Consider the following 14,807-nt stretch of genomic DNA (forward strand, 5'->3'; position numbering starts at 1 on the left):
TTTGATAGCAAATACAGGCACCACTACTGTATTCTTCAAGGAGTGAGTGGATAAAAATTGCTTCCAGGTAGAACTGAATTCTGTTCAGACGTGAACGTATTTTAATAGTTTAAGTGCTAAATTCATTTTTAAGTACCATAATTTATTACAATTTCCACAGTTGCTCTATTTTCAAAAAAGGGAGATGCTGAATTTGCTGATACACTTTATATTTTAACTCTCAGAAATCCAACTAATATTTGAAACTTCTATGCTAATGGTATACTAGCACAATATCCCTTCATGGCTGCCTAGTTTACCTGTAGTTCTCCATTTTTTTCCCCTTTAAAGAGCAATCCTTTCGTAAACCCTGGCTATGTTTACAATACAGAGTTTTTTTCTGAAGAATAGCCGTTTTTCAAAAAAAAACCTTGGAGTGATCACACCTCAAACACATCTTGGGGGGAAGAAGGGGGGAAAAAAAAAAATCGAGAGAACAGAGGGATTTTTCCGGCATAGGTATTCCTCATTCTACGAGGAAGAACGCCTTTTTGCGAAATAGCTCTGTCGCAAAAAGTTGTGTGGACTGGCAAGAGGGGGTTTTTGCAAAAAAAAAAAAAAAAAAAAAAACACAGGTGCCCTGGTGACCATTCTGTGCATAGCAATCAGAGCTTACTTTTGAGAAGGTGTCCAGGCAGTCTGGACTTTCTTTTGCAAAAGTGCATCGCTTTTTCGGTGCACTTTTGCAGTGTGGACACGCTCTTGAGCAAGACGTTTTTGTGGAAGATCTCTTCTGATAAAAGCTTCTTCTGCAAGAAGCCTGCAGTCTAGACATAGCCCCTGTGTTCCCAGCTATTCACTACTCCCATAATCTTTTCTTCCCCATCTCACACAACCTACTATGCCACCATGCTTTATTATCAGCACATAAAGCCAACATGGAAAAGATTTTCAGAATTTAGAACATACACCACTTTTGAAAACATCTTTTTGTAATACAACTCTACACATTGCTACCCGTTTTTAATAGAGGCAAATTTCTTCCTAATAATCTTGAATAATTTTTGTATGACATTCAGAGTTCCAGATTATTCACACAATATTTAGTACAATTCTTTCAACACAGGACATGAAAATAGCACAACTAACAATAATTTTGACACGTTAATACACACTTTGCTCATATGGGAAAACAATTATTTATTGCTAAGAGATTTCAGGCAAACATGTTTTAGAAGTCCAGTTAATTATGATTTTATTTACACAAAAAGACAGTTTAATGTTTTCAAGCAACATATGCATTTGGATCTAAAATAATCATGACAAACAGCAGAAGTAGTTAAGGAATGCCACACTAATCATACACTTTAGTGGATATAAAATCCACAACATTATAGATTACATAAAGTAAAGAATATCTTAAATACTTTTCCAAAATACTGTAGCAGCCAAGACAGAGATATGGCTTAGAAGGACACCGGAATGTAATTTAGAAAACAAACAAACTATTCATGTCCTTTAAAAATCACTGTGTAAGACAAAAGCAACATTTAACTTCACATACTGATTTTACACAGAATTGCTATGCAATACCTTTACTTTTTATCCAAATAACAAAAGTTATAAATTTGTTTGGTAAACCTCTATTACATTTTCCCTTGATTTTACCTGTAGTAGCCATTTTATTTAAAAGAGGGCAGGTTTGGCACTTTTATACTGATGTCACCAATATTAATATTTCTTGGGATCTCTGGAAGATTCATATTCTTTACAGCTGACACAGCCCGGGCTGGGGCTCCTGCTAAACCAGCCTGTATACAGAAGTAAAGGAAAAGATACAATACAGGTGAAGTCTATTACAACAAGTGGTCTAGGCAGACAACACAAACATCTAAATTGTTCCCACAGTTACAAGATTAGAAAGACCGGATGGTAGTTTGGGTTGGGATGAAATGGGTTATTTGAAAGTACTGAATTAGAAAGAGAAAACAGTTCACACAAATTCTAAAATATTATGGAAACATGCTATATCAATTTGATGAAAAGTATATAGGAGTAGGGAAGGACCAGAAGAAACTAAGCTAAGTTGTAAAAACACCACACTGAGATATTGCTGAAGCTAACATACTGCCCCTTAATTTGTATTGATCCTACATATAGCCACTTACATGACACACAACCTCAAATCATTCATCTGAGACATCAGCAATGCCTAAGAATACTGGGACATTAACAGTCACAGCTTAATTTTAATGGCTTGCATCAGGTCAAACATTAAGCATTTCTATTTTGTACTATTTTCCTCTGGTCTAGTCTTTAATCAGTCAAAGTCACACATTTATTTTACAAGTAAAGGCCATTTTAAAACTGATTTTAATCTAGCACAGCCAATTAGACAATGTTCCTGCAATGCCTACTCACCAACGGCTAAATCCCCAACTGCTGTAAAATGAAATAGCTCTGCAAATATCTATGCCATTACTCCAATTTACAGCAAACTAATGATCTGACTCAAAGTTTGTAAGAGGAGCAGAAGCCCACACAACTCTGTTTTAAATGCATTTGCATTATTGCTTGTTTTCTAAATATCATTTAGGATCAAAGACCCATCTTTTTAGGACTGCACTGCCATCAACAACAACAAAAAATATGTTTCAGTACTACAACTGCATAAAGTCACAGTAATTGCATGTATAAATTACACACAACATTCTGAAATGTTGGGCTTAACATTTTCTGTAGAGTGCAAAACAACACATTAATCATTTTAATTTCTTTTGCCAACTTACCAAAGATGTTGATTTCCCCCCTTTAATATTTAAGGTGGGGGGAGGGCGGAGAGAAATTCTCATGAGTTAAGTCTTTCTATACCAAGTATTACTACTCTGCAGATTTTTTTGTCACACCAAATCACAAGCTGTATCCCCTGACAACAAGGATTTGTAGCAGAAATGCTGACTAAATAAATTTCCAACTCAGAGCCTCTGGGATAGAGAGAACCTCCTCCGTTACTAGTTTCTAACTACAGATATTCCTAAATGAAAAGCATAAAAAAATATTTAAAGATATAAACTAGAATTAAATCTCTAGTGTATTTACTGGTGTAGAAAAAAATTAAAACAATTTAAAAACTGAAACTGTTCTCCCTAGTAACCTAACTCATTGAGCAGGTACGGTCAGATGTAGAACTTGAAAAAAAGACTGTCTTGCTGAAACACACATAGAATTATCTATGGTCAATATTTCAGGTTAACAAAGAAAAGAGACCCAAAAGTAGCTAGAGAGTTAGAAAGAATACTGACTACTCTCACTCATATTACAAAAGTCTACAAAATGGTTTTAAAGGCAAAAGGTATTTGGGAAAATACAGATTTAAATGTAATATTCCTACATTAAAAACTTACCTACTGAGGTTTAACATTGTACTTTATACATAAGCAATTTTTTAGAAGTTTACATAAGAAATTCTCAAAACTAATAATTACTATAGACCCTACAATATTTATACTTGGGCGACTTGAAGTAATGTGACTAACATAAGCAAAGAGCAAGAAAAAAAATAAAGAGAGAGTTCAAACAAACAGAAGATGAAGCCTTCAGAAATGGAAGATCTCTTTTGTCTTTTTGTAAAGTGGGTAAGGACCCAGAAATCTGAGTAGGCAATATGACAAAAAACAATGGCAGTCTTCTGGAGACATCTGACTCATACTTGCTCATAATATCATCTTCTGCAATTAAATACTGCTCAAATTCTATTCTCTACATGTAATTCATGTTTCTGAAAGAACGTTTATATAGGTTGAACCTCTGAAATCTGAGACTCTCTGGTTCGGCAACATGCGTGGTCCAGCAGGATCACAGATGTTGCTGTATCAGAGAGCCCTGGCACCTGGGAGTGCAAGCTCTGACTCCAGGGAGCCTGGCTGGGCAGGGTAGCAGTGGGACTAGTGACCCCCATCCACAGGTAGCCCTGGCTGGGTGGGGCAACAACACAACCAGTGAGCCCCATCCCCGGGAAGCCCCAGCAGGGAGGGACAGCAGCGGGGCACCCAGCAGCAAAAGCAGGACAGCTGGCAATCTCCATCTCCAGAGATCCTCAGCAGAGTGCTGTAGAAGTGGAGCAGCCAGCCAGTGCTGTTCCTGGGGATCCTTGGCAGAGCACAGCAGAAGCGGGGTAGCCAGCAAGCCCCGTCCCTGGGAATTCCCAGTCGGGAGAGGGAGAAGCAGGGCTGCTACACTTGGGGAGTTCCATTCCCAGGGAGCCCCCGTGGGTCGGAGCCCAAGTCCAAGCCCTTCAGGCTGGAGCCCAGTGGCAGCGGGCCAAAGCAGAGCCAGCCACAGGAAGGGGGAGCGTCCTGGGAGGCTGGTGGCAGGGACCTCCCCATATCTGGCAAATTCTCTCCTTCAGGATGGGTCAGGTCCTGAGGGTGCCGGACAAGGGAGGTCCAAACTTGTAGTATTTAAAGTAATTAGGGTAAGGTGCACATGATATCGGATTGCAGAGGTCACAAAATGTCCACAGATATTGTAACAATTTATTAGATATTGCTAAACAATGCCCAAATTTCCAGACAGGCTACAAAGTGGAACAATATCTTTTTCTACTGCTCTTTTACAAGGAATAGAGTAGATCTAAGGTTTCCCCCAACCCTACACTATTTTGTTTTTATATAAAAGAGCCAGAGAAATATAAGATAAAATCCTCACTACTCCAGAATTTTTAATGTCAAATGGAAGGCTTAGTGAGGTGCAAATGGACTCTGAAAGCTTCAGATCCAGCCAGAGGAGGATCAAGGCTAAGACCAACAACTGAGTCTGTCTTCTGAGAACCCCCTCACAAACTTTGGCTCTAGAGGCATGCAGTGGTTGAGAAAGGCATATCAGAATTGTCATGGCAATGCTAGAAATTCCAGGCAGTGCTGTAGCACATAGGCACCAGGCCATATTGCTGTAACTTAAAATGGTATCCTACACCTACCATGGTAATCTAAACTGTGCTAAGGAGCAGGTGAGTACCCCAGAACTGTGAAGGCACAAAGCAGACTTGAAGCTACTTCATCGGCTCAGGCACAGTATAGAATCTCACTTAAAAAGAATACCAGAAGTGCTGGGTCCTGATTTCCCTCTTTTAGCTGAAAGCCTGCCACCACTATCTCAACTCCCTGAGAGAGGAACTCAGGGGGTTGCACTAATAATATAAAAACTCATAAGTAAAAATGGTAAACAAACAAACAAAACCCACAGACATTTGAGGCTCAGTTAAACATTATAAAGGAGCTCCGCTAAGCACAGCACTTTTTTGTAGTTTACTTTAAAAAAAACAACAACAATATAATATAATGAGAAACTGATTTTAAACACTTTGGATACGGTCTTGAAGAATTTTTATTGCATATACAAGGAACTGTTCAGAAAGATTTTACAGCATACCAAAATAATGTGAATTTCCTCCTCTAATTTGATTTTGCTCACTCTTAAGTACAATATTCAGTCACGGGAGAGAGAAAATCATTTGAGAAATTCCAAGAAATGGACAATGTAAACTGTTTTCCATACAGAAGATGCAAATACTATTAAAGCAGTAACAAAAGCAATGAATTATACAATTCAAAACTTATGGGAAACGAGCAAAATATTATAAATAATGTAGACAGACAGACATGGGTAGCAATTTAAAACAAAGATGTCATTGTAGGTGACTAGGATGGAGGTCCCGTACCCTAATTTAATGTAGATTAGGATTCGGGCAGAAACTTACCCTAAAGTACTGAAGGATTTATTTTGAATGGTCAAATAAAAATTTGAACATAACTGGTCATTTTTACATACCTGTAGCTATCCTCTTTATACAGATTTACAGTTCCTGACTCTCACCCCAAGAAAATGAAGACACAATTGAGATTTAAAATGCCATGATTGACACCCACAAATAATTTTACAAAATTAAAGCACACTTTTGACTAAATTTATCTGTGTCAATTATGTGTTAGGTTCAAAGAATAACCTTGGTAGAAGGACTATGACATTTCAGTTTGCTCCTTTTTTGCCCACAAGTGAGAGAGCTTCCAGAGTGAAAAAAATAAGACTTCATCACCATACACAGGAGCGCAGACATTCTCAAGCCATCTCAGCCTTTTCTCCTAGAGTCTTCCTCTCTCATATATGGTTTTGTGATGACATACATAGCATTTACATACTGCAATGCCCCTTTAGCACCACCAGTCTCACAATTTTATAAGCACAAGACAAAGTCATACAGTACTTCTAAGACACACGGAACAGATTTTTGATGTCTAATAAAAATATCTAAATAAAGGTATTACAGTAACAAAAATGTGATTCACAGTAAAAGTACTTCTCTTTTAGTGTTTGTATTCAGTTATTACATACTGAATCCATCAGCAGACTTATGTTTAGTATATCAAGTAGTAAACGGATGATTAGTCCTGCTATCTTTCTGTAACTCCTGCTGCCAAGGGTAAATTAAATTTATAAAAGAAAATAGGAATTACAATAAATACTTCAGATTCAACTTGTTCATAAAATGTTTGCTGCAGGTCCTAACAAGAAAGTAGTTACTGTAATATTGTACGGTATAGCTTTCAACTACTTTTACTATTCAATACTTTTGCAGAAAAGCTATGCTGGTGAAGGACAAATTATAACACTTTAAAAAACTAAGTAGCAAGCCTTTATCATGCAGTGAATCATGAAGGTTCATAGCAAGCAAAATGACCTAAGCAAGTGAAAATGAAATTTTTCAAGCATGTTCATGAAGTTTTAGAAGTACAGTATGAACTTGCATACAGCTATTATTACAGTGAACCAACCACCATCTTTTCCCCTAGCTGCTTTGTATTCTCCTTTTCAGTGTTAAAACATGCTGTATGCTAATCCTGAAATACCTGACATGTTAAATGTTTTATTCATAGCCACTGCAAGAATGTTTGTAAACCTGATCGTATATATTTAAAGGCTTGTGGCTTCAACATGAATTATTAATGCCACACAAGAAACTTAATATGGTTGTTTTTCTTAAGATTAAAGCTAGCACCATTCTGTTTATGAGCACAAAGAGAAAATGTTCTATTTATTTAACAAGAAATTTGAATTTACTTATATACTAAATATGTTGGCTGTAATTTGAGGTCATCCTTATAGTTATATGGTAGCTATATGTCACAATATTCTTTCCTTGTAATCCTGGTAGAATATGTTGCAAGAAAATAACTCTAGAAATGTTGATTTTATTCACTTTTTAAAAAGATCTCAACTATAGCTGAACATATTGCTAGTGCTTTGGCAAGTATAGGTAATATTTACGTATGTTTCTTACCAGACAAACGGATAAATATTCAGGCTGCCCTCCCAACAGCTCCACAAGAAGCTCTTAGTAAAAAGGAGGTATAAAAATATGCAGCTGATTTGAAAATGAATTAATAAAAGCTGAAGCCCTGTTAGAGAAACTGATCATCTTCATATGTATTGGAATGCACTTGGATATCACTGCTGCCGGTGTTTTATACCAACTCCTCTTCCTAGAAGAAGTATGATTTCAAAGCAGCAGGGTTATGAATAGGATGAAAGGATGCAATACAGATTATAAAGGAATGATCATGTTCTCTGCTCATGAGATTAGATAAATGAATAGAATTAGAGAAAAAACAAAATGAAGTCTGCAGGTATATCAAAATGAGGCCAAACAGATAGAAGACTTAGACATACTCTTAGATATTTCAAGCACTTGAATCACAAAGATAGTAATGGATGGGAATGATTTTCATTTGATTGTTTTTTCTTTAAATTGCCAGACCCAAAAATAAAAAACAGAACGTGCGAGAACAGAAAACAAAGTAGCAGTACGCAAAAAAAACCCTGGAAAAAATAGCTCCTATTTCTTACATTGTGAAATGCATCTTAATTTCAGTGATTTGTGGAGACCAAATAAGGGTGCAATTTATTTGGAGTATTTCCTTCATACAATACAAGAAGTTTCAAATTCAAGTAAAACATGTTTTTACCATATAAAATATTTTTATAAATATTAAAATGCAGAATAGTAAAACCTGACTTCATATCAGCTATACTTGCTAAAACGGCTTTTTAAAATGGGAAGATATACTATTTCCATAGTCTATGCTTCATCCAACAGTTTCTCAAAAGTGAATATCTAAGCTGTTTACAACCTGGTTGGTTAGCAGACTACCTATGGATTTAAAATTCCAATTACAAAAGAAAAAAGTAAGTAGAGCTGATTTTTAAGAATATTTCATTTCAGAGATATTTTACAAACTAATGCACACTGACTCTCAAATTACTTTGCTGTACTTAACGTTTCAAATAACGAGGGTCATGAGGCAGTTGGCACATACGGAACTTAAAACGTACACTTCCTCATCCTCATTCTTTTGTTCATATTTGTCTTGGGTGACTAGCTGTTGCCCCATAAGACTGCCTGTGATCATACCAGATTTGGCTCCTTCTTCGGGAGACAATGATCCACAACTGCTCTGGACATCAGGACTTACAAAAGGAGGAGAAAAACATGCATTTGAAGTTCATTATGTACCAACTGCCCTCTCACCCTGTTTGTTAGAGTCAGTACAATAACATCAACCTTAAAAAGCCAATGATAACATCTATATGTCATCTTTACATTTCACCTCAATTTTAAAAACTATGGATTATTCAGTTATTTATTTGGGATCAAACTTTTAAAACAAAAATGATTTTGTTATTTATCTGCAACTTGCTCAAAAATGTCACTCCAATACAAGAGCTTAAAGATTCTGATTTTTAATCTGAAATGCTAAGTTTGGAAGTTGTACTATTAGGGCATGTCTACACTGCAGGGCAAATGTCGAATTAAGGTATGTAACTTCAGCTATGTCAACTGTGAAGCTGAAGTCAAAACAGCGCAATTCGGCTTTCTATACAACAGGAAAACCGAAGAAGAACACTCTTCCTTCAACTTCCCTTACTCCTCATAAAATGAGGGTTACAGAAGTTGGAGTAAGAAGTACTTCATCTTGAAATTACTTCGAGATAATGGTTTGCTGTGTACACGCACACTATGCTATTTCGAAATACCATCAGTTATTCCAAAATAACGCTGCTGTGTAGATGTACCCTTAGAGCTAACACTAAGTAAGTTAAGGCTCTCATTGGCAAAATGTTCTTAACCACATGCTTAGAGTTTAAGTTTTTTAACATTACACTGCACTAGTAACATCAGTTATATGTGTGATCAACTGTTATTCAGCTCCATAAATTTTGTTATTTAAATGCTGACGTAAAAAATCTAAAAGTTAAATTCTACAATGTAAGAAGAAAAAATTAAAATAAAGAACATATGAGGTCAATGACAAGCTAGTAAAAATACACTACGGCCAATAAAAGATGAGGGAACTACAAGAAGAAACTAGCACAAAAAGTGGGCTACAAGGACTGGCATGGGTATATTACACATAATTTTTGAGTCTGGCCTAATAATTTATTGCCTTTGACATCATTTTGCTTTCCCTTTTTGTTAAAAATACATTTTTGTCAAAGTCAGCAATACCTGTGTCTACCTGTCCTGTCTGGGAGACTGAAAGATAAAGGTCTGTAAGAGAGAAGAATGGAAAGAGCTAGAAAAGATCAGGAGGTTTGGAAAAATGAGCTCCAACTTAAAAGTAAGACTAAATTCATACCCATCTGATAACACCAAATTGAACACAAGTAGCCCGGTGTTAGTGCGGACCTGACAGTATCCGAATGATCTTCTCCCAAAGCATCCCTCCCTTAGTCCCAAATTACAGTTATGTTTTTTGTTCAGGGGGACTGACCGGGAATCGATTCAAGGACCAACAATGCCGCTCCTTAATTATAGGTGTCAGTGATGAAGCACAGAGGACATACTTCCCCTCCCTCCAGGAAGGGGCATATTGCCTCAGTGCCATACTCTTGTACTCCAGGTGACAAAAGAACAGAACAAAAATGAAACCTGGGATTCCGTCATCACAATGCAAAGCACTACCATACTTCCATGGGCTCCAGCTAAGCAGTCTTTCGTTTGATAAAGGAGTTTGTTTTATTGCATTCACAAATGTAATAAACACATTTAATTCTTAATGTTAAATTTCAATTGAAATCCAATTAGAAAACTGGAGCAGCTTAACTGTTCAAATATTTACGACATACAACAGTAAAACAGACAAAGTCTACATAAAATCATCTTGCATTTTATTGAAACCGAACCCAAAATATTCAACACCGAATAAGTTCACTTTATATTATAAATTAAGTGAAAAGTAGATAATTTCTGAAGATGTAAGTATTTAGTGAAATTTGTCATCTTAATTGCAAAAAGAAAAGCATCTTATCCTTTGTACAACTACTTTCTGGATTCAAGCATTTCTAATAAACGAGAACCATACTCAAATCAAAAGCTATAAAGTGTTTAGAAGGTATAGTATTCTTATGAATCTGAAGTACAGACTATTGAAAACTGCCTCTGGAGAGCTCTGTCATTTATTCATTTAATTAGTTAGTTGATTTATTTCTAATATTGTTTCAATCAAAGGTGATTAAAATGACAAGATCCACTGGTTTTGATTTTTGAATGTTTTCTGCTGCAAGAGACACTTGCAATAACTTTATTCAAAAAGGACAATGGAGAAGCAATAGCGATCTGAGCATATGTGAAGATTATGTATACAAATGATTAATGAATTAAGTGAGTAAACATTCACCACAGACTCTTAAATATCATATTACAGTAGCTGTAAAAGTTGAAAAAGAAACAGTAACTGTACTCAAAAACTGCATCAATTAAAAGCAGTTTATAAAGCTATCCACTCCATCCCAGTCACCAAGTATTTCAATTTACCACTACTGTAACTTTACCTTCTATAATTCATTGCTCTCTATACAACAGGCCAAATTGCTATGTGCCTAATACATGCAGTCAAACTTACTAGGAACCAATTTTTTTTTCATTTTTCTATCAATTAATTTCATAGTGCAGATAGATTAAGAAAAAGAAAGCGAGGTAGTGGGAAACAACAATTAATAGGGCTCACTGCGCTTGACTGATATTTGAGAGAAGCAATCAAAAGACTCTTCTGTAGCTGATTTAACAGAACAAGTTAGTAAATGAAAACCTTAACTAGCGTTTTTTATGCAGAGTTCACAAGAAGTTCTTCAAACATCACAATACATAGTAATCTTAAGGAATTATATTTCTTAACATTTTCGTTACTACCTTGCTGTATCCATTACAGAAAAATACGTAAACAAGTTATAAAATAAAGGTAAAATTTATGTGAATAAGGGGAAAAACTGACATTTACTTCCAAAATCCATACCTTCTCAGAAAGATAAATAGGCATTTTGGACATCTTATTAAATTATGCCAATGTGCACCCAGACTGAATAAAGTATATAAATTGTATCATATTGTTCTTAGCTTGTACGTTTCTTACAGTGATATGCTGTGTGTGGAAGTGACAAAAGAGGTGTACAATAGAAGAATCACAGGCCCAGAAAGGCTGAAAAAAGTGTTGCTATGCCATCAAATCAGGAGCAACAGTATAAAGAACATAACATAGCTTCAGAGCTCATTTCTCACTTAATATCATAGATATAACAACAGTATTTGCTTAAATGGAAATTGTGTTTTCCCCAATAGAAATAATTTAGTTTTCATTTATGCTACCTAGGGATGTAAAATCCCAGCTAATCAGTTACGTTTAATCAGTTAAGGCTGACCTAATATTTAACCAGTTAACCAACTGAAGCGGGATCTGGGTTGGGGAACTGCTCCAACCCAGCTGGAGTAGACCCCAGCCTGCAGGGCTCCCATACCGGGGCTCCCACTGGCTCCCAACTCCCACTGGAGCAGCACCTCCTTGCAGGGCACCTGGGCTGCTGCAGACAAGCACTGATCAAAATGACAGCAGCCCCCATCCGCAGTGGGGCCCCTGTGGGGCTTGGAGAAGCCCACTGTCTGCGCCAGGTGGGGAGCTACTCCAGCCCTCACTGCTTACTGGTTAACTGATGATGCTTACTGGTTTAGGGTGATGCTTAGCAGTTAATCTTTCACATCCCTAACGCTACCTACAACATACGTTATTTTTTTCTATTTGACATAGTGCCAATATGTTCAGCCTCCCTCAATTTTAGAGACAGCTTCACATTTTGCCAACGCATTTATAAATGTGAATGATAGCAATGAGTGTCCAGAAACTGATAAATTGGTCAGATGCAGGATTATTACCTCACACACACACACACACGAATCAGCCAAGGAGGCTTAGCTAACATATTACTGGTTTACACTGCAAGTGACACATTATAAGAAGATCGTAACATTCTATGCCACAGTTATATTACTTGTAGCATTTTCCCCTCTGCAAATCAAATTCAGCTTTACTAAACGAAGCATTGAATTAAATTTAAACTACAGTTATATCTTGTCAATTGGTGAGATCAGTAAATTGGTGATATCTGTAAGTCTAAATTTAAGCAGTTTCCTACCCACATTTATCAGGCCATTATACTCACAAAATGCAGTCTTACCATTTGATCTTAGTGTTTGGTCTAAATGAACAGTTAGACTGTGGCAAACTGAGGGCTTAATCTCCCACGTTTGCTTGCTGCTTTTTCACTGCTGACATGCCTGAATATAGTAATTCCTCATTTAACACTACAGATGCGTTTCTGAAAATGTTCGTGCTAAGCGAAAATGTACTATGTGGGGTCAATTTTCCCATTAAAAATAATGGAAAGAGAGGGGCTGCATTTCAGATGGTGGTAGCAAAATCAATTTGTTGTTGGTGCTGGGTTGTTAACATCAACATTAGATATCTAGCAACACAAGATAACTAGCAACACAAGTCGCTGCGGTTTGTGAAAACACAAAGATAAACACGTCAATGAGCGGAGGAGCACTGTGACCACATGCATTCATCTGCTCATGCGTATTACCACTGTTTTTACCAACTTATAACACCACGTGAAGTAGTCCGCCATTTGATTATTTTCGTGTTATTTTGGGGACGGTTGTGTTATTCGAAAAACGTTCCCTAAAAAAAAACCTATTGCAAAAACGTGTTAAGCGGGTACGTGTTAAACGAGTAATTACTGTAGTTCATTACTGCACTTTGAGCTAGCCTCGTTTCAAAGAGGACTAGATTCAAGTGCTCTAACAAACTATCAGTGCACATCAGCAGGCTGCGCACAGTGTAGCTTCTGACCCCAGGTTCTGAAGTCTAATTGTTCATGAAGACAAGCCCTTATCACAGCAAACAGCAGAACTCCCATCTGTGATAGCAGGACCAGGACTGGGCTTTATATGAATACATCGCAACCCGTCCACTTCCACCACAGTTTTGTGTTGCAGTATGATTTTGTGTTGCAGTATGATTGTGACACTGAATACACTACCATTTATTTAAACACTTCACAAGTTTTTGTAAAAACTGTATGTATGTTTTTCCTGTAAGTTCTACAGACAAAACTGAATTCTACCCTAATAAAGGGCAGTCACTATACACTGACACCATATTCTCTGCAACTATCACAGAAGATGAAATATACCACATATTGAATGTGCACTGTCAATTTTTAGCACTATAAGCAAGCAGCTGTATATAGGATGGTATTGAAGGACAAACAGCAAAAATTCCGTATCATGCAACTTATGATCATGCTTTAAGTTCGGCTCAATTATAGAGTCTTTCAGCCTTACCTCAGATTTCTCCAGTTTATTTTGTGCATCAATTTGAGTGACAATTTCATTCATGTTGGTCTCCAAAACCATTCCACCCATGACCATTTCAGCCAGAATATTATGTACCTAAGAAAAGTCACAAAACCAGATATATTTTAGTTAGCAAAATACCGTCTGAGTGGCAGGGTGCCAATCACATCACTTACAAAAGAAAATGTATAGTTCTGGGTAATACCTAAACAACCTTTTAAAAATGGTAGACTCCAGAAAAAGTTGACAGAATCCCCTAATCCTCTTTGATCATAACACAGCAAGATCAGGCCACAGAACCTCATTCACCCACTCCTGTAATAGACCCCTAACCTCTGGCTGAATTAATGAAGTCTTCAAATCATGGTTTACAGACTTCAACCTGTAGAGAATTTACCTTTCATACTAGTTTAAACCCTCACATGAGCAGTGCTCCATGTTGCAAAAGGCGAAAAATGCCCAAGATCTCTGCCAATCTGACCTGGGAGAAAATTCCTTCCTAAACCCAAATATGGCGATCAGATCATAAGGGCCAAACTCACGAGGCAGATGCCTGGGAAAGAATGTTCTCTAGTAAATGAAACAAAAGACAGAACTATGTAGCACTTTAAAGACTAACAAGATAGCTTATTAGGTGATGAGCTTTCGTGGGCCAGACCCACTTCCTCAGATCCGACGAAAGCTCATCACCTAATAAACCATCTTGTTAGTCTTTAAAGTGCTACATAGTTCTGTCTTTTGTTTCAGCTAGACCAGAATAACACGGCTGCATCTCCATCACTCTAGTAACTGAGTGTATCACTCTAGTAACTGAGTGTGCCATCTCCAGTCATTGAGAATTTTTGCTACTGGCAGATGCCAATGGCCACATATCAATATAGGCGGTCTCAGCACACAATCCCCGCCACATATTTACCAAGCTCAGTCTTGAAGCTTGTTAGGTTTTTTTTGCTTCCACTGCTTTTCGTGGAAGGCTGTTCCAGAACATCTCTACTCTGATAGTTAGAAACCTTCGCCTAATTTCAAGTCTAAACTTGTTGGTGGTCAGTTTGTGTCCATTTGTTCTTGTGTCCACATGAGTTTT

General features: G+C 37.0%; 1 protein-coding gene across 4 annotated transcripts in view; it reads right to left on the reverse strand.

Annotated features, from left to right (window-relative positions):
* Positions 1-1,154: 1,154 nt before the first annotated feature.
* AP3S1 (adaptor related protein complex 3 subunit sigma 1) overlaps positions 1,155-14,807 on the reverse strand; it is a 44,736-nt gene continuing 31,083 nt past the window's right edge. For 2 of the 4 annotated variants that reach the window (XM_025190376.2, XM_075931980.1), the window contains exons 5-7: positions 13,712-13,819; positions 9,542-9,583; positions 1,656-1,790 (exon numbers count right to left, since the gene is read on the reverse strand). In XM_025190376.2, the coding sequence (XP_025046161.1) occupies positions 9,548-9,583; positions 13,712-13,819 (144 nt within the window). In that variant the 3' untranslated portion in view covers positions 1,656-1,790; positions 9,542-9,547. Of the gene's footprint in view, positions 1,791-9,541; positions 9,584-13,711; positions 13,820-14,807 lie in introns of all 4 variants that reach the window. The other 2 variants (XM_006134482.4, XM_075931979.1) reach the window with 1 other exon arrangement.

The sequence above is a fragment of the Pelodiscus sinensis genome, chromosome 6 (assembly GCF_049634645.1).
Source record: "Pelodiscus sinensis isolate JC-2024 chromosome 6, ASM4963464v1, whole genome shotgun sequence".
NCBI classification, from domain to species: domain Eukaryota; kingdom Metazoa; phylum Chordata; order Testudines; family Trionychidae; genus Pelodiscus; species Pelodiscus sinensis.